Source organism: Harpia harpyja, chromosome 14, assembly GCF_026419915.1.
Source record: "Harpia harpyja isolate bHarHar1 chromosome 14, bHarHar1 primary haplotype, whole genome shotgun sequence".
Classification (NCBI taxonomy): Eukaryota; Metazoa; Chordata; class Aves; order Accipitriformes; family Accipitridae; genus Harpia; species Harpia harpyja.
Genome location: NC_068953.1, coordinates 17,087,408 through 17,107,694, shown reverse-complemented (window position 1 = coordinate 17,107,694; position 20,287 = coordinate 17,087,408). Strand labels below are relative to the sequence as shown.

General features: G+C 55.3%; 1 protein-coding gene across 2 annotated transcripts; it reads left to right on the top strand.

Moving 5' to 3' along the window:
- Positions 1 to 198: 198 nt before the first annotated feature.
- SKOR1 (SKI family transcriptional corepressor 1) lies at positions 199 to 6,183 on the top strand. Of its 2 annotated transcripts, XM_052808875.1 has the most exons (9): positions 199 to 653; positions 1,581 to 3,574; positions 3,662 to 3,758; positions 4,181 to 4,288; positions 4,425 to 4,496; positions 4,728 to 4,802; positions 4,882 to 4,956; positions 5,390 to 5,455; positions 5,560 to 6,183. In XM_052808875.1, the coding sequence occupies exons 2-9, from the start codon at positions 1,598 to 1,600 to the stop codon at positions 5,655 to 5,657; spliced, it is 2,568 nt and encodes an 855-aa protein (XP_052664835.1). In that variant the 5' UTR covers positions 199 to 653; positions 1,581 to 1,597; the 3' UTR covers positions 5,658 to 6,183. The 2 variants fall into 2 exon arrangements, with proteins under 2 accessions (XP_052664835.1, XP_052664834.1); XM_052808874.1 differs by lacking the exon at positions 199 to 653 and having other exon boundaries at positions 908 to 3,574.
- The last annotated feature ends 14,104 nt before the right edge of the window (positions 6,184 to 20,287 follow it).

The window sequence follows — 20,287 nt, the reverse complement described above, 5'->3', positions numbered from 1 at the left end:
GAGCATCGCTCCCCCCCGCCCCGGGGGATGCCCACACCGCGGGAGGGGAGGGGGGGCGAAGCGCGGAGAGGCGCGGAGCGGCGCGGAGCCCCGCGCAGGTGCGGCTCGGGGCTGATCCCCGCTCTTACCTCGGGCAGCCCGGGCGGGTCCCCGCTCGGTGGCGGCCCCCCACGCCCCCCCAACCTCCCCCCTTCTCCCCCCTTTCCCTCCCCGTTCCGCCGTGCCTTAAAGCCGCGCCGTGATTGACTGGAGCGCATCGGTGATTGACGGCCGCGGGGTCCCGGAGGCAGTTAATGTAAATATGCTGGTGCTAAGTGGGTGTGTCTTCCCGTTATTTTAGCTGTCACCGGATCAATGTGCAGCGTCTCCAAGTACGGTACCGGATCCTCCCTCGGTGGCGCGGTTGGTCACTCGCTCTTGTTGCATCTCGCCCGGGCGGACGCGGCGGCGGGGCGGGCGGCGGCCCCGAGGCGTCGGTGAAGGGCGCGTCGCTGCCCGCCCGCCCCGCGTCCCGGCGTTTGTCCGTGGTAAAGGGCTCGGTGGGGACCGGGCTACCCCCCCCCCGGCCCCCCCGGCTGATGGCGGCCCCGGTGCCGGGCTGCGGCCCCTAGCCCCGAGGAGAGCCTGCACGTCCAGCCGGGCTCCGCGACGCGGTAAGTGGGAGCGAGCGGCGGATGGAGGGGATGGGGAGGGTGGAGGGGGGGAGAGGGTAACGGGGCGCGTTTTCGGGAGGCGCTCCCCGTTATTTTGTGTAATGACCACGGAAGCGGCTTACCGCCGTGAGCCCTCCCCGCTAAGCCAATTTGCCTGGCTCGCTGCTGCCCTTCTGCTGCTACGTGCTGCGGGTCCTGCCCGCCCCGGCCCCCTAATCCGCCCGCTCCTAATCGCCTGCCGGAGACACGACAAAGGGGCTCCCGGCCAGCCGCCCCCGCCGCCCCGCTCCGCCCGCCACGGGGCACCGAGCGGCAAGTTTCGGCCCGTCCGGCCCGGCCCGGGGCTCGGCCCCCCCCCACCCCCGGCCCCGGCGCCTCGGGACGCGCCGGTCGCATCCTCCGGCGCGTTTCGTTGGAGCCCGCCCGGGGCTCGCCGCAACCGGCGGCCCGGCACGGCCCGGCACGGCTCGGCCCGGCACGGCTCGGCGAGCCGGCACAAAGGGAAGGGACGCGGCACCTCCCGGGGACCCGGAGCGGGGGGAGGTTGTGGGGGGGGGGTGCCGCCCCCCATCCTCCCCGGGACGCCCTTGCCCCGGGCGGCCGCTGCTGCCGGAGCCGCTCAGCCGCGGGTCCGCTCCCGGCGGCGGATGCAGCGGGGCTCGGTACCGGCGGCCGCGGCGCGGGGGATGTGCTACGGGTCCGCCAGACCTCTCCGGCCGGCCTGCCCGCCCGCGGCGGGGAGGGTCCTGCGGCAGCACTCGGGGCGGTGGTGGTGGGGGTCTGTGCTCCGGGCCGGGGCCGGCAGCGGCGAGCGGGGACGAGCCGGTCCGCGGAGCAGGGTTCCGGGAGCGGAGCGGGCCGGGGGCGGCGGCGGCGGAGCCCCGGGACCGCTTCTAACCCGCGCCGTTCCCCGATTTTGTTTTGCAGGGGCGTTTTGGGGGGGAATGGAGGCGATCGCCAGTCAGATGGGAAATGGGAGAGATGCAAGCTCCTCCCCAAATTCAAAGCAAGAGCTGCAGCCGTACCAGGGCTCCAATACCCTCAAGCCCAACCAAGTGGGTGAGACCTCTCTGTACGGCGTGCCCATCGTGTCCCTGGTCATCGACGGGCAGGAGCGGCTGTGCCTGGCGCAGATCTCCAACACGCTGCTCAAGAACTACAGCTACAATGAGATCCACAACCGGCGGGTGGCCCTGGGCATCACCTGCGTGCAGTGCACGCCGGTGCAGCTGGAGATCCTGCGGCGGGCCGGGGCCATGCCCATCTCCTCCCGCCGCTGCGGCATGATCACCAAGCGGGAGGCGGAGCGGCTCTGCAAGTCCTTCCTGGGCGAGCACAAGCCGCCCAAGCTGCCCGAGAACTTCGCCTTCGACGTGGTGCACGAGTGCGCCTGGGGCTCCCGGGGCAGCTTCATCCCGGCCCGCTACAACAGCTCCCGCGCCAAGTGCATCAAGTGCAGCTACTGCAGCATGTACTTCTCCCCCAACAAGTTCATCTTCCACTCCCACCGCACCCCGGACTCCAAGTACACGCAGCCCGACGCCGCCAACTTCAACTCCTGGCGCCGGCACCTCAAGCTCAGCGACAAGACGGCCACCGAGGAGCTGTCGCACGCCTGGGAGGATGTCAAGGCCATGTTCAACGGCGGCACCCGCAAGCGGACCTTCTCCCTGCAAGGGGCGGCCGCCGGCGGGCCCGGCGCCGGTTCCCCAGCCGCCAAGGCCGCCCTGCACCCGCCGCCACCCGCCGGTCCCGAGCTGGCACCGGCGCACAAGAGCCTCCGCTGCAGCGGGCAGGAGCCGGCGGGCGAGCGCGGGGCGCTGGGGCTACCGGCGGCTCACGGCGGGGCGGCGGGGGCGCACGGCGGGGCGGGGGCGGTGCGCAGCTACCCGGTGATCCCGGTGCCCAGTAAGGGCTTCGGGATGCTGCAGAAGCTGCCGCCGCCCCTCTTCCCCCACCCCTACGGCTTCCCCGCCGCCGCTTTCGGACTCTGCCCCAAAAAGCAGGAGGACGCGCTGGGCGGCGCGGGAGGCGGCGAGGCGGGCAAGGGGGGAGCGCTGCCCCCCGGCATGTTTTGGGGACCCCCGCACCCCCACCCGCACCAACCGGCCCAGCCTCCCCACCAGCCCGGAGCCGCCAAGGACGCCGGCGTCTACCCCTCCTTCCCCGTCTTCTGGCCGGCCGCCGGCAGCCTGCCCGTGCCGCCCTACCCGGCCCAGAGCCAGGCCAAGGCGGCGGCCACGGCCGTGGTGGTGGCGGCGGCGGCGGCAGCGGCGGCGGCGGCGGCCGAACCGCCGCCGGGTTTGTCGGGCCGCCACGGCGAGCTGGAGGGCTCGGAGCCGTCGGGCAGCGGGAGGAGCAGCGCTACCCCCCAGGAGGGAACCGGTACGGAGGGCGAGCGCTGCCCCAGCGCGCTGTCGCGGGCGGCGGGCGAGGAGGAACGCTCCGGGGACGAGGCGCTGCTCCCCCCGCTGCCCCTGCCCAGGAAGGGCAGCTACCTCTCCGCCTTCCGCCCGGTGGTAAAGGACGCCGAGAGCATCGCCAAGCTCTACGGTACCCGGGAGGCGTATGGCGGCGCGGCCCCCCGCGGCCCCGGTTACCTCTCCCCGGACTTTCTCAGCGAGGGCAGCTCCAGCTACCGCTCGCTCTCCCCCGGGGGGGACACGGCCGAGGAGCCCGAGGTGGACGTGGAGTCCAACCGCTTCCCGGAGGACGAGGAGGAGGATGCCGCCGCCGCCGCCGCCGCCCCTCTCCCCGAGGGACGGGAGCCACCGCCGCCCCGGCTGCTGGCCGGTACCGAGGAACCGCCGCCCGCCGGGGCAGACGGGCCCGAGGAGAAGGCGGGCGAACCGGCGGCGCAGGAGGGCGGCCAGCAGCCCGACGGCAGCCCCGAGCGGAGCAGCAGCAGGGGCGGCTACGAGGTGCCGGGGGAGGGGGGATGTCTGCCCTCGGGGGTCCCGGCGGGGCCGGTCCCGGAGTCCCCGCCGCCCTGACTCGCTCTTTTGTAGGTGTACGCGCCGGACAGGGGGGAGCACCTGCAGCCGCTGAAGACCACCGCCTCCCTGGGAGCCCCGGCTGCGTACCTCTGCACCCCCGAGGCGAAGGGTAAATCGGGCCGGGGGGGGGGGGCGGGAGGCCGGTGCGCATCGAGGGCGCGGCCCTGGGCGTCGCCCCCCGCCGGCTGCTCAGCCCCGGGGACGGTCCCGGGCCGCCGCTTTCGTTTTGGGGGCTTTCGGCAGAAAAAAAACCGAGTGCAAACGGTTTCGGGATGGGGGACGGGGCCTGGTCCCCCCCGCCCCCTTCCCCGGGCCCGGGGATGCCGCCGTCGGACGCGGCCGGTGCGGCGGGGATGGGCTGGCGGGGCCGCGCCCGGCACGGCGGGGCAAAGCTACTTTCCAATAGCAAAGCGATTAGGATGTCCGCTAAGAAGGTTTTAACGAGGGCTTTGTCCGTAATTATGTAATTAAGGATATATCAGGACCATACTTTCATTGCTTATGGTTGAAAATCGGTTTATTAACTTTAAGAGCAAGATAAAGAAGACAATCACTCCGCGGCAGAGGATTTAGAGACCAGAAAATCCTATCAGGACCAAAGGAATGTCTCGCATCCCAGCCCTGTAAATACCGACAGAGGTAAGCTCCGGTCCGCGCTCCGCCGCGGCCCTTCCGCGGGGCGATGCGCGGTCCGCGGAGCCCCCCGCGGCGGGGCTGACGGCACTCTGTCCCCGTCCCCGTGTCCCTCCGTGTCCCCTCGTCCCCCCCCCCGTAGGAGAGGACGGCCTCGGCATGGATGTCGCCGGGACGCAGCTGGTGGAAAAAGACATCGAAAATTTGGCCCGAGGTGAGGCGGGCGCTCGTCCCGCGGCGGGGCGGGGGGCTGCGGGGCCGGGGGAGGTGGGGGGAGGCTGGCGGGACCCCCCGGCCTCTCCCCGCGGCTCGAGGTATTTGTGTTTTCTGCAGGAGTGATTAACTCCTGTGATTAATGTAACGTAATACGATTAGCGCCGCGCTGAGCCGCCTCCATATGGAAAAGTGTGGGCTCCCCTCAACCCCGCCGTGTATTTTTAAACAGATGAGTTACAAAAACTGGTCCTGGAGCAAATGGAGCTGAGGAAAAAGCTGGAGAGGGACTTCCAGAGCCTAAAAGGTACCGGCGATTCCCGCCCCCCCCCCTCCCCGCCTTGCCCCGGCCGTGGAGCGGTGCTGACCCCCCCTTGCCCCCGCAGATAACTTCCAGGACCAGATGAAGCGGGAGCTGGCGTATCGGGAGGAGATGGTGCAGCAGCTGCAGATTGTCCGAGGTAAGGCCTGGCCGAGGCCATCCGGCAACTATTACTTTTATTTTTTTATATCCTTTTTGTCTCGCTCTGGTTTTTTTTTCTTTTTTTCTTTCTTTTTTTTTTTAATCGATATCCTTCTGTGCACTCCGATTCGTCTTGGGGTTTCGAGCCGCCCCGCAAACGGCTGCGAGGCATCATTACGCGGGATCGAATGAACCTTCCTCTCTCGCAGCAATTTCCACCCAGGCTAAATTAAAAACCGAGGCGTAAAATTACCTGGGAAGCCATGCCCGACTTTGCGCGCATCGCGACCCCCCCGTTCCCCGTCCAACTCCCCTCGTCCCCGTGCTGCGGACGAGCAAGATGTCCTTTGGCCCAGCGCATCCCCGACGGGGGGGCCGTTCCCTGGACCCCCCCCGCCCCGGCGCGTTTTGATGCTTTCCCCCCATCCCAGATACGCTGTGCAACGAGCTGGACCAGGAGAGGAAAGCACGCTACGCCATCCAGCAGAAGTTGAAAGGTACCGGGGCAGGACGGGGGGGACACACAGACGTCTAAGGGGGGCTGACACCCACCCATCCCCGCGTGGGGGGGGCCGGGGGTGACGGCTCCATCGCTTTGCAGAGGCCCACGACGCGCTGCATCACTTCTCCTGCAAAATGCTGACCCCGCGGCACTGCACGGGGAACTGCTCCTTCAAGCCGCCGCTGCTGCCCCAGTGAGCGCCCCCCCACCTCCGGACCCCCCCTTTCCCCCGAAGCCATGCGGGCAGAGCCCACACAAGCCATTTCCACGAGGAGACACTTGTACATAGAGGACTCGGAGCCCGGCTTTCCTCGGACTGGCAATACGGCGGGGAGCGGCCCCGGGCCGGCCGGAGGGGGAGCCGGGGCCCCCCCCACCCTGCGCCCCGCGCCCCCCCGGGGCCCCCCGCTCCGCCTCTCCCCCTCCCTCCCTGTGTGTCCGCTTCTTCAACCCTTGTCCAGACTGGAAACAAAAGTGGCTATGTGCAATGGATATAAATGTACTGTGATTCTCTTGGTACAGTATTTGTTGGATTTTTATTTATTTATGATGTATATTTATTCCCCCCCCCGGGCCCCTTCCTCCCTCCCTCACCACCCCCTTGTAAATTTATGGATGTAACAGCACTTTAACGGGCGGTCCGCGACTCCGGAGGCAGAACAACGCTCGCCCGCTCTGGGGAGAGACCCCTCTGTACGTGATTTTGGTTCTTTAATAAAAACCGACTTTAAGAAGCCGCCTGGTCCGTGGGGCTGTCCCGGGGGGCGGGGGTCTCCTGTCCCTCCCGCCCCCCCGGGCACGCCGCGGGAGGGGCTCGCACGGCCCCCGACGGCCCCCCCCGGGCCGACACCGGGTGCCGCAGCCCCGGGGGTTGGGGGAGGCCTGCCTGCTCCCCTGCGAAGTTCTCCTTTCTCCCTCCTCCTCCGCTCCGCAGCCGGGAGCTCATTAATGCCCATTTATATGCTCGTTTCACACATGAAAGTATTACATTAATGAGCTCTGAGAGAGGGTGTGGAGGTGCTCGCACACCTATTAGCCCTAAATACCTGTTTTCAGCCTAGGATTAACCTAGCACGACATCTCGGTGGGCTGGGGGGGGGGGGGATGCACCTCGCACCGGGGTCCTGGGGCGCTCCGGGGGCGGGAGGCACCGGCGAACACACACGCACGTCGCACCGTCGGTCCTACGGCGCACCGGGAGCTGGGGTGGGGGGATATATGCACCTTGCACGGCGGTCCTGCAGCACAACGGGGCTGCGGGGGCCGGGACTGGGGTGTGGGGGGGATGGACCTCGCAGCGCTGGGCACCGGGGCTGCGGGTACCGGCGGCATCCCGGGGACTGGGATCGGTGCGGGGGGATGCACTGGGGGGGCGGGGGGGCTGCTCTTTGCCCAGCCCGGCGCTGCCCGCGGGGTTGCTGCGGTGTGACCCGTCCTCGGGAGTTCCGCAGCGCAGATGTGTAGTAATTAGTTTCTGGGACTCTCATTAGCCGCAGCAGCGGCCGTTCCGCGGCCTGGGCTGCCACCGCGTGGGCACAGCCGGCGGTGCAGCCCCCTCCCCCTCGGCCCCGGGAGGGGGAGTACGGCGATGCACGGTGCTCCGGCCCGGCATCCCCCCCGCTCCGCCGGGCCTGATCCGGCGGCACCCCGCGGGGTCATTTTGCAAAGGGGCGGGGCCGGGTCCTCCAGCCACCGGGTCCTCTTGCATGGCCGCATCCTGCCAGCATAGCGGGGTCCGTGTCTGCCCAGCAGCTCCTCTTGCCAACCAGCTCCGGGCTGGGGGTCTCCAGAGGTGCCTCCCAGCCTAAATCCCCCTGTAAGCCCCCGATCAAACCCCGTGTTTTTTATTAGGCATTATCCCCCTCAGCAGTTCAGCGTGGCTTTTTCCCCTCGGCAGGGCCGGGGCAGTGGGTGCCTGACGCTGGGATCAGCTGTGCTGGAGCAATAGCAGCATCCCCCATCACCTATGGGTGAGGAAGACCATCCAAGCCAGAGCTGGCACAGGTGAACATGATTGTCTGGGCTGAAGGTTACAAAACCTTTGGGGTAGAAGTGCAGCTGACTTTCTTGGGTTCTCCTTGTTTCTCTGGGCATCAGGCAAAACACTTGTGGCCTGTTTGGGGACAGGCACCCTTTTGCACTGTGTGAGCTGCAGATGTCTGCGATACGTGACCCTGGGTGGGAGCAGTGGGGCTGGGGTTGCTGGTGGCATCTTTCATGCAGGTAAGCTTATGGGAAGGGGGATCACCTTGCTGGGATGGGGAAGGGATGCGTAGACCAGGGAGATGATAAAGAGGTGAATAAAAAAGTAGAGTCAAGCTCTGCAAGCTGAGAGGTGGGTTGCCTGGGGGAATGAAATAGTTGGACCTCTTTGGAGCTTGTAAGGGAGCAGCTGAGCCTCTTTCCTTGCATGTTCCTCTGCACCGCTCCGGCTGGGTCATTGCTGGCACCTCGTGGGCTGGAGGTGGCACAGGGTGACCCTGTGGAGGAACCACAGAGGAACCTGGCCCGGGTACCTGGCTGTGTTCGCTGGCACTGCCGCACCTTGGAGGGACTCTCGCTCCTGACCCCAGCCCCTGGTCAGGGCCCACAGCCGGGCTCTGCTGTGCGGTGCTTTCCCAGCTCCCACCTTCCTCATGCCAGGCTGCCGGAGCCATGCTTTCCCCAGCAGCTTTCCAGCCCACAAGGTCGTCCGTCCTCCCCCGCGCTCACCTGCCTGGGCACACCGTGCATGGGCAGCAATGTGGGTGCAAAAATGAACTATTATGTTGTATTAATATTTTCACACTACTTAAGCTCTCATTAAAATGTACTTTGCTGAATTTAATATGCAACTTCAAATGACACAACATATTAAGTGCTTAATATACTAGAAATTATGAAACTATTATAGTCTAAGTAATATGAAATAATTAGAGTGAATTAAACTTTACCAGCAGAATGAAGGAAAGGCTTCAAATTTTTTCTTCTGTTCTTTTTTCAGTCTTAAAATAGTTGAATGCAGTAATAGCCCCTGAAAATAAACAACCAGAGTTAGGATTTGTAAATAATTAAAGCAGGAAAAAGCCTGGAGTGTCTGTATTTGAGCCTGTGATGAATTCTGAATTGGGGGAAGCAGAAGGTCTGTTTGCTGTAGCTGATGGAGTTGTTCTTTCAGGCCAGTGGCAGAGCAGCTCCAAGGAGCTGATCACCAGACCTCCAGCCTTGCCAAGGCTTCTCCCCATATGCTGTTTTCCTCTTGTACGCAAGGCTGTTTATTTGGAGGCAAGCGGACGCGATGGCTCCCGGTGACGGAGCAGTGTCTGCTCTGGGTTTCGCTGCCACGCTGCGTCTGAGCCAAAAGTCCCCTTTGCAGAGCAGCTCCCCCCTTAACAGGGGTGCAAATGCCAGAGACCCCCACGTTAAAATCTCAGCAACTGGATGGAGCCTGGCCTCTTGTTCTCGGAAGTGCTTCGAGCCATCCTGCTGAAGTTGGGGTTGAATTGCAGGTGCTTTTCTCGGAGGAAGGGGATAATCCTGGAGCGCGGGTGGACTCAGGGGCTGGTAGATGCTCTCCGGCGGCTCCGCAGCAGCAATGCAAAGCGCCCGACCCATCGGCTGCCGGGTTTAGGCAGGGTATTTGCACCGAGGTGTGAATGCACGGGATCGCGCGGGACCGCACTACTACGGCACACGCCGGGTGCCGAGCACGGCAGGGACCCACTCAATCGGTGTCTCACAGGCCCCAAACCTCCACCGTTGACCTAGTGCAGAGCGGGGTCAGCTCGGATGCGGGTTGTCTCTCCATCGGCAGTGTGGCCGGATTGAGAGGACGCCAGGAGATGGCGTTCCCAGCTCCGCTCTGCGCAGAGCTCCTCGATGGAGTTTGTCTGGTTTTTGAACTGAGGTTCTGTGCAACTTCCATGGAAACGACCAAAATTACCCCTTGAGAAAGCAAGTCTGAGCCTGGGGTGGGGGGCACAGGGAGAGCAGCCCAGCGGAGAGCTGGGCAGAACTCAGCCATCACCTCTCTGCAAGATGGACCTGCAGCGGTGAAGCTGTCAAGTCTCTCCTGAAGCAACGGCTTTGGGGAAAGGAGAAGAAATGGGCACTTACTGTCCCTATGGACTTTAGGGACATAGTCCTTGCTGCTACCATGTGGGATGGTAGCCATCAGTGAGTAAAAATGTGCTTGCACAGTATTCTGCTGGAGGACTTGAGGGGAAGGAAATGAGCAACTGGTGGATGTCGGTCCCATCTGTGCAGGGCTGGGGTGCTCAGGTGGCATGGTGCCATGGGTGGGGGGCAGTCCCGAGGGGCTTGTGTGTCCCCTGCAGGTTCGCTGACCCCCCACAACCCAGGGGAGAGGAAAAAAGCAGCTTTCCTGTGAAATCCTGGTGTCAGGAGAGACCCAGGCTGACCAGGAGTTCACAGACTTGATTCTGGGGACTAGACCAGTGGTACTGTTACATGTAACCTAAGCTGCTCTGTCCCGAAGTGAGGACAGGCTTTTCTTTAGTAAATGCATAAGGCTCTCACCAGATTTACAGAGCAGTATCAGAGAAATAGTGCTGTACTTGGGTGAACACTAAGGCAGCTAACACTCGAGTTAAAAGTGAAGAAAATGGTCCTTAATTTGCCTCCCTGAGGATTATTTAGGTTCCACCAACTGTATCATCAAAAGACACATTTGCTTGGAAAGTCTAATCATTAAGTACAAAGAACTTGCCAGCAAGCATCTAAAAAGTGTTAATTTTTAATATAGCTCTTTGATTTCAAGGGACTATCTGCTGTTGGTGACAGGGAGGAAAAATAATCGCCTGATCAACCTTTTTGAAAATGTGTTGTCTAGTCTTGGGCTAGCATGGCATGCTTTATGGAAGATGTGTTTGTATGACTCATCTGACTTTGAGCGTGCTCTTTCAATGCTGTTTTATCCCTATAGCATGTATTATCTTGGACTGTGGGCCGGTAAGTACTGTGCAGAGACACAGGGAAAACATGTTCCCTTTTCCAACAACCATTCAGGCCCAGGGTGGGTCCGGAAACCAGCAGGTCACATCCAGGTTGGAAGGGACCTGTGGCTCTAGTCCAGTCCCTGCTCAAAGCTGGGCCATCAAGTTGCTCAGGGCTGTGTTCAGCTGCGACTTGAATATCTGGAGGAGCTCCACGATCTCTCTCCACTTCCAGTGCTTGACCTCCCTCATGATAAAAAACCCCAAGGTTTTCCCTATCATCCACTCAGAATTTCTCATGTTTCCTGTTGCCTCTCACTGTGCTCTGAGAATAGCCTGTCTCTGTCTTCTCTGTGCCCTCCCATTTGGGATTTGCAGACAGCAGCGAGACCTCCCCTTTGCCTTCTCCTCTCCAGGCTGGACAAATGCAGATCCCTCCACATCTCCCCATACATTGTGTGCTGTGGCCCCCAAACATCTTGGCCCATCAGGACCCCCCAGGTCCCTTCCTGCAAAGCTGGTCTCCAGTTGGTCACCCCCACCTTGCGCTGGCACGTGGGCTTATCCCAACCCAGGGGCAGGACACGGCATTTGCCTTCACGAGGTCCATGTCCATTCTCTGGCCTGCCCCAGTCTTTCTGAATTGCAGTCCCGTCCTCCCCAGCATCGACTGCTCCTCCCAGTTTGGTGTCATCTGCCAATGCTCTGTCCCATCATCCAGGCGGCTAATAAGGATAATATTGATCCTGAGGGATGGCACTGCTCACCGTCTGCCAGTTGGACTTTGTACCCCAAAACCGACGTTTGAGCCTGGCAGTCTGGCCAATTTTCCTACTAGCCTGCTTATCCAGTTCGTATCTCGCCACTTTGGCTATGAGGATGCTATGGAAAGCTGTGCCAAAGGCCTTGCTAAAGTCAAGGCAAATAAACCCCCTTGCTTCCCCCTCGTCCACAGAGCCAGCCCTTTCATCACAGAGGCCAGCCAGGAACAATTTGTGCTGGCTGTTCCCAATTGCTGTCATCTTAGCCTCTTGGAAATGCTTTCCAGCAGGATTTGCTCCATCACCTTCCCAGGGTGATGCTGGTGAGACCAACCGTTCTGCACCGCTCTGGATCCTCCTCCTTGCCCAGACCACAGCTGGGTGTCATATTTGCTTTTTCCCAGTCATCAGCATCACTGTGACCTTTCGGAGATGATCCAGAGTGGCCCCTCAGTGACGCTGGCCGGTCCCCTGGGTGCTGCCCGCCTGGCACCACAGACGTTTGTTTGCCCAAGTGGCTGAAGCGGACCTGAAATGTGCAGCTGGGACCAAAATGTGCCGTGAGCTGTTGGCTGCCTCAGCCTCACTTCAGCAAACTCAAAAAGCTCTTTCTTAGGGGAAAAAATCCTGGCTATTTCAGGATCTGGCTGCAAGGGGCTGGGGACAAGGTGTGTGTCTAGTCCTTGCCCGGCTGGAGGTTCTTCCCTCCTTCGTCTTAAGTGTTTTGTGTAAATCAGTTTAATTTGTGCAATGAAGTGCATGTATGGCTGGTGTCCTTTGGGTTTAATTTTGGTATGTTAGGGACAACTGTGGACAGGACAGCAAGGAGCCGTATGTAAACAGGCTGGAGCGTCCACATGCAAGGAGGCATGGGTTTAATTAAATTGTTGGAGGTTTGGGTGCAAACAAGACTTTCTGTGCTGTGTGGATGACAGAAGAGCGTACAGCAGGGTAGCTCTGCCTTGCTTACAAAATCATTTATTTTCATGTAACAAAGTGAATGCTGTGGTTTTCTTGGAAACTTAAAACATATTTCCCCCCCCTTTTTTTTTTAAGCTGAAAATTCTTTCCTTTGATCTCCTTTCTGACTCTTAATGAAGTTGTGGGATCTGACTTCCCGCATCGCGCCTGTTGTTTTCGCTTCGCTTCGCTGCCTGACCGTGGCGGAGCTGGCGAGTGGGGCGAGCTCGCCTCTCCCAAGTATTTCACACCTCCTAACACCAGCCCAGCTTCAAAGCATGCTACAAACACGAAAGGCCCACGCCTGCCTGTGTGAAGGCCAGGCTTTCACTGAAGTCCGTAAGAGCTGAACATGCACATCCAAAGGTATAATTTGACACTAACAAATTAAGTCTCGCTATTTTTCTGTGGAGGAATTAAGCTGCTATTGCCACAATGCAGGCGGATTAACTGGGGAGGGGGCGGCGGGGGGGGACCAGTGCCTGTGCTGGAGAAGGGATATTTTCCAGTCCATCATGTGTTGGAGGCAGTGATGGGATGATCAGTCCTCAGGAGACTCACCCCGGCAGTCTCACTGCCCAGAGCCACTTCTCTTGAGTTGCAATTAAAATAATTGGTAGCCTAGGAAGGGAGCAGCGGGCACAATGCATTACACAGCGCTTGCATGCAGAGCTGCAGGAGCGTTGGTCCCGCTCTGCTGGTTGCCAGTCGAGGTGCCCTACGGGGGGCCTTGAGGCCCCCTTGCCCCCATCCCTGCTGTATCTTGGTGGTGGGTTCTTCAGGCCAAACCTGTCCCGAATCGCCACTGGTGAGCTCTGAATGGCTGCGCCAGCCAGGAGGATGCAGGCAGGCAGTGCCGCAGTAGCTCTTGCACCGAAGGCAAAGCCCTTTTGGGAGAGGATGGGAGCACCTTTTTGGGAAGCCTTTGCTGCTCCTGCTTGTGCTACCCCAGCTCTGGAAGAAAGAGCAGCCTTCAGCTGCTAGGGCCGTTAATGTCACCTTTCACAAGTACTATGCTTGCAGAGGAACCTGCCAAGTATAGCACATTTTAATTTGCTCTTTTCCCATGCATTCCTGGATTTATGGCTTAGTTCAGTCTGGTTACTGCTTGCTGTATAGATGTAAAGCTCCCTCCAGAGGGTCACTCCACGCCATAAGCTTTGTGGGTTCCCTTGAGGAAACTGGTGTGCTATTCCCTGAAAAGCATCCACCTAAAGAGGGGTTTTATATTTGATTCTGCAGAAATTTGAGCTTTGAAAGCTGGCAAGGAGATTTGTCTATCCAGTGATTACATCTAACAGGCTTCTGTCTGAACACAGATAAGTTACTCTCTATTCTCTGCGTGCCTTTAAATGCTTAGTTGGTTTTAGGTAGTATGGATTGGGGAACATATTAATTGTGTAAAAATGAAGAAAAAAAAAAAAGAGAAAGAGAAAAAAGAGCAACTTAGAGAAAACGCATTCTCAGTGATGCCTGTACCAGGTTGAGAAGTACATTTGCAGTTGCTTGCCATCTGTAGCAACTTGTCCAAAGGAAACATTACCAGCCCGTCCAGGTTTGGCTGCATAATTGCCATAAACCATTGCAAGGGCATCCAGAACAGCACAGCCCTGGAACTACTTCTAGGATTAGGTCCTACTCCCTTGAAAAATAAACCTTGGCAAGAGCTCAGTTCTCCCTAATAAAAATTCCGTTTTCACAGCTCTAATCAAGTTTTCCAGAGCTGTGGTCCAAATTAGAAACTGCATGCAGAATATCTGACCCAGGAGAACAAGATGGAGTTTTTCATTTAAAGCAGTGCCAGGCTGGAAATTTCCAAAGTTCTCAGTGGTTCACCTATGGCAAAACTGTGGAGTGTGTCCTAATAAACCTGTCCCTTCCATGGCAAAGCTCCGTCAGACCCAAACTCCTGGTTGCTGTTCACATGTAGAAGAATCTCCTTTGGGGGATTCTTCCAGAAATGGCATCTCTCTTCACAGACGAGTAGATATTTCTGGATTGATTTCATGGCCAACCATTAATTTTTTTTTTTTTTTTTAAACTGGGGAATGTGGTGGGGAAAAGAGGCAATGGAGCTGAAGCCACCTGGCTGTGTGAGCATCCAGAGTGCCAGTGGGCTCCGTACTGAACCCTGTCTGCCTGGATGGCACCCCATGTCTGCAAACTTCTTTGACATCCTCCAAAATTGTTCCATGAGTGGTCTTTGCAAAAGATGCTGTGGTTCCCGTAGGATCTCTCCTCATTTGTCACTTACCTGCCCTTCTCACCAGCAGCAGGAGGCATTAGGACATCGTTGAGCTGTGATTGGTGATGGCTCTGCAGGCTTGGTCCCACTTTCCAACCCCCCCCCAACAATACCATGTATTTCTGCATTTACAGGAGGGACACTTCAGAAATACGGGACTGTCCCCAGGAGGGCTACAGGGACTGGTGGCTGGGTTTGTGCGAGTCATCTGGAGTTCAGCGCTAAGTGTTAGAGGAGAGCTGCTCACAAGTGAACAGCAGAAGCAGTTTTATGTTTAATCATTTAAATTGTTTTCTACCATTGTTTTTCTAGCCCTAGATCCAACTGCCCATCAGTAGCTTTCAGTGCAAATGCATTTTTCTTTTTATGTGATAAATGGTCCTCTCGCAATATTTGGAAAACAATGAACCTATTAGTGTCTTGAAGAGAGATGATCCAGTTACATGTAAACACGGGATAAATCTCTGCTTGTTCTGTTACACAGTGCACAGGATTCAAGCAATATAAGTTTATTTTTTAAATGCAAATGCAGCAGTGATCCATGCAGCATGGATCACAGATGAACTTGGCCATCAGTAAATGACAGCGGAGACTGTAGGAGAAAGGAGGAAACCACAGTCACAGTTCATCTTTGTATCTCAGGCTGGCTGGGCTAAAAGATGTACAGAAACATAAAAACCCCAGGCAAGATCATTGCTTAAATGCTCACGTGGGCTCCTAATTGTGGAAACATGTTGAATTATGTGATACGATGCGGTTATATAACACCTTTTATGAAACTCTTGGCATGAAAACAATGCATAAAAATAACAGATGTGGCAAATCACAACCATGTTCTGAAATCTTTCTGTAGTTCATTTTAGTGAAAACAATGGACTTGATTTAAATTGGGAAATTTCTTTTTTCCCCCCAAAAAATGTCCGTGGGCAAAGAAATATTTGAAAGAACAGTAAAAAGGCTAAAAGTGCAAACAGGGTTTCTCCTAAAGAAATCTGCAAGTGGCTGTTAACTCAAGGGCAGCACTGCAAAGGGCATGGGAGGGGATGGAGGGTCAAGCCCTGCTCCTGCGACTCTTGCTACCTTCAGCAAGACTTTTCTTGTAAGCCAGGCAAGTAAGATGTGGTCCTAAGATGTGTCCCAAGGGAATGACAGTAAACCACCTGATTAACAACAGACTATGCAATTGTCTTTCCAGGACCATCACTTCAGCAAAACCTAAAGGGATGCCCGAGATGAATTGCAAACGCATGAGGGTTTCTGCAAGGGAATAACCAGGCGGGTGCCTGGCCGTCCTCTTCAGCCTTTCACCATCCCCAGAGTTTTCCAGGGTATTGGCACACGAGAGATGGGTTTGGAGTCCTCCACAGGAGAGGTCTCGGGTGTCAGGAACATGGCTTTTCCCATGCTTTTGTGAAGCTGCATTGCTGGTAACAGGCCTCGCCATTCACAGCCTGTAATCAGAGCAGAATCTGTGCACGAGCAAATGCTCTGTAACTCCACCGGCTGATAAAGAGGAACAGGCTCCAATTAAACACTGAGAATTTACTCCCGTTTTTGTTGTGGTACTCGGTGTCCTGAACATGGGCACTCCACAGCTTAGAGCACCTAACACCAGACCCAGAGCTTTAAACCGGGAGGCAATGCCATGCCACTGCTGTGCATGGAAGAAGAAATTGGATATTGCTGGGGGTTGTTTGTTTTTTTTCTAAATCCCCTTTCTGGCTATTAGCCTCTTATACAGTCGATTTCTACATCGGCTCAAGCCCTGGCCCCACTTGGCATATGGGACCATCACTGGTACGACAGCTCCGTAATAACCGTTCTTCCCAGAACTGAATTTGGCCTCAAGTCTGCTCCATAATGTCCCATTAATTCATTATTCGTTGTTCGAGAGTCCAGATTTGAGCGCAGGACTGACTGCTCGGTCGTTTCTGAGTGATTTGGCTAAGAAGTGCCAATTATTTCTTGGTATCATTTTAAAGAATTTTGGTTCCCAGATGGAAGAAAACTGCAGGACATCTTCAATGAAAAAGGGAAAAATAGTATTAATAGCCTATTTTCATTAGTAGAGAAAAAAAAGACCTTTCAGTTAAAGGCTTCCAACTTTAAAAAAAAAAGGAAATTTCAACTGAAAGAGAGAACTTACTGTTTTGAAAGAGTTTGCTGGGTGGAGACGTCAAACTGAAAGGATCTTGTGCAACTCTGCCTTTTTAGGTCTAATACTAAATTCACCCATTTATCCCTTTGCTTTACCACAGGAAAATCACTGAGAAATACTAAGGAAAAGACTGATTTTTGGACTAGCCAAAAGCATGTAGCACCTTCCAGGATCAGACCCGGACATCTCTGACTCTAATTTTTGTCCAGAGAGCTGCTATTTCTGTAGCAATTCCCATCCTCCAAGTCCTCTGTAAGTGTTAAGTATTTTTGCATCCAGCAAATGGAACAATAACGGAGGACTTAATTTTCCCATCTGTCAACTAGTCCTGAACAAATTGTACATCTTTCTCTTTAGAGAGAAATCTTAGGTAAATGAAAAGGTTTAGTGTTCATTTTCATGTAACAGAGGTTCTGAAAGAAATTCTGTCATGTTTCTGGCTGATTTTTTTTTTTTAACATATTAGAAATCACAGAAGACTTGTTCTTGTAACTCGGAGACGGTGGCTCCATCTTGGGTAACCTTGGCTCACACTGTCCCAAAGTAACACACATCACAATGTCGAAGCCTGAATCTGGGGGGAAGCCGATGCTGTACGTTAAGGATGGTTAGTGGTGTCGGTAGGGGAAAACTGCAACCCAGGGCCTTCGGAGAGATTGCTCCGCTAGTGCAAAGCTCGAGGGCCAGGAGCGTGTGGCAACGCTGCGTGCTCCGTTCTGCCCTGCTGAGGACGGCTGAGCACAGGCTGGTCCTTGTTGTTTCCCAGCCTGCCAGACAGCGTATGGTACAATGCTGTTTGTCTTGGGCTTGACCGTCCGAGGCCGTACTCCAGTGAACAACGCTACTGACTTCAGTTGGTTTCTGTGTGGGAGGGTGCCGATAACATCGTTTAAAAACATGTCGGTGGCCTCTTGTGCTTGCAGAACTTGTTGGTGTTGACTCTGTGCAGGTGACGGCAGCTCTAGGCCATGTAGCGCTGCTCTCTTCCCTTCAGTTTGTGACCGAAGAGGTGCTTTTGGGTGCAGGTTTCCCCCTTCTCTTATGAGCTTATGTAGCTCTGTGCTTGCTTCCTCTTAGACATTGTCTGTCCTCCCCCTTGCCGCCACCCCAGTGTGACCCAGCTGGCAGGCTCAGATAAGGGCTGAATGGGGAGATAAGAAGCTCTTTTCCTTCTCTTCCCTCATCTGGAGCACCAGCAAACGGTGAGGCTTCGCTTTTGAAATCCCACAAGCTCTGTTAAATACATGGGAAAGTGGCTCCCAAATGAAAATGGTCACACAGCCCCCCGGTCTCTGGAAAACAGATTCGTCAAATACAAATCTTTGGTGAAAGAAGTGAAATGAGAAAAAAAAATTGGAACCAGGTTCTCCTTCTCCTCAGCACCCCACCATGTCTCTTAAGAAGCCACCCTTGAAGCTCCAGGATAGCTTTACCTTGAGCAAAACCATATTATGTGATGTGGCAAAGACGCACCCTGAAAGAAACAGGTAGGAATTTGGCTCTGGAGCTATTTCTACTGGAAAACAAAAGAGTTTCTGTGATAGTCCAGAACAAGTGCCAATTAAAGGATATGAGCTTTTTTCATACTGTGTTAAATGCAGAATATTATTAGCAAGGTTCATGCAAGATACCAGTAGCTTTTCCCACCCTTCTTAATTAGGCAGCCTAAGTGCAACATGGTGAAGTAGTCCAGCAAATTGAGACAACACGGCAAATAAATAAGTTTCTTTTCTTGTCTATCAGTTTCTCCCTCGGCAATGCATTTTTGGAGTGATGTCCTTGGATGCAGCAATGCATCCATAACAGGACTTTGAACAACAGAGCACAAGGAAACTGTGGCAGAGCTCTGGCAGGAATCCTCTGGGCTTTACGGCTAGTGTGATTGCTGCTGCAACATGTGCTGCCTTACAAAGGAGGCATGATAGCTTCATCACACCAGTGATAATGAAGTAGAAGAGGACATAAAGAGGCAGCTATTGACTGGCTCGGGTCTTCCCTGCTCTGAGCCTTGGCATCAGAAGCTGCTGCCGCTGTGATTCCAGCATCGGTATCCATAGCACAAGCTTTAGAGCGGATCAGGTTCAAGTATTTTTGCTGGGTTGTGCTGTCTACTTGCTAGCTTGTGCTGCCAGTAGAGCTGCAGCGGGGATAAATTATGATGTCAAAACAGAGAGATGTTGTCACACAACCATCTCCCCTTCTGGGGTCAAGGTTCTGCTTTATAGCTTGGAAACCCATTAGTCCATTTGAAAGCATACGGCCAAGAACAGACAAAAAAAAAGTCTTGTGTGTTTGGGTCAGAGCTACAGACAAAAGGCTCTTTGTGCTAAGAGCTGACAATGACAAATAAAGAGGAACCTGTTGATCTAGGAGAGAAATGGAGGATTATGAAAAGATCACATGGTGAGAAAAAGACCTTGGCTGTTTGTCTGGATGTCAGTCTCATCTGTCATTAAAACACTTTCTGCAGCTATGGCATATTTGTTAACAGAAATACTGTCTCCTGCTCATGTGTTTTTTTCTAGCCTACAAAATGCTACCTGTGCCTAAATGTGCCACCCGCGTGAGACCACATCAGAGAGGTGGTATGCTCTTAACTGGATCCTTGCCATGTGTTAGGCTTTACGCAGTATAATTAAGGTTTGCAAATCTCTCTGATAGCTCTGGGAGCACTAGAAACAGTAAATGCTAAAAAATAGTGTCTGTCCAACCATGATACATAAATACAGGACACAAAGAAAACCCAATAACAAAACCCCTATAATTCAACAAAGTTATTGGAAGTAAACCAAAAGCCATGTCTAATGCTAATAATAAGCATATTTCCCAAAGGTAACATTTGATTTCTATCCAAACCCAAACATATTTGAAGCTCTGCCTGAACGTCGTTGTATAGCAGATTAACTGGGACAGTTTAATCTGTGAATAACTTTGTAAAGCCTTCAGCCAATTCTGAAGAAACAGCAACAGTCTTGACAAGACTGGGCTACAAAACACTTCACAGATAATGTGGTTTTTTTCACAGTTAGTCTGGAGAAAATAGAGAACGGCTTTGGTTTTGTGGCACACACATCTGGCAAGTGCATAATTCTGATCAGTGTGCAGAGAACACGCTGAACAGAAATATTTATATTGAACATTGATGGGCTGCCTAAAATGACCTCCAGAGTCTATGAAGTGCACCATAGATTTTTAAAAAATCTATTATAGCCCATTATGCTCTGGAATGTATCCGAGTCATCACCGAAGAGAGTGCCAGCAACTCTGCATTTGCTGTAGCGAAGGAGACCTATGGAACCATGTTTAATTCAAAATAAATGGGGGGGGGGGGAATAACAACAGAATGCTTTTTCTCTGGTTTTATTTATCTTTACAGCTGAAGAGACTGTGATGGGGAAGGTGACTGGAAAATGAAACACAAAGGGAAAGGTCCCTTGCTGTTCTTCAAGCACTAGTTTGAAATCAATGCAGATAATGCACTTGGAAGGACTGTCTCATTTACCGGTTTTCAGTAAATTGCTGGGCTATGCTTCCCAGTGATAATGTGATAGTCATGTCTGTGCCAGTAGGAATATACTTTAAAAAAAAAAGGAAAAAAGAAGTGTGCAATTCCTCGCAAGCAGCGTTTGGATAGTTTAGTCTGGGATGCCCTGAATTCTATACATTGACTGAGAAATATCTAGGGCTGCTGCATATCTCTCCTGGTGATACAGCGTGTTTCTCAGTTCTCTGTAGCTTACTCCAAAGACACAACAAACTATACTTAAAC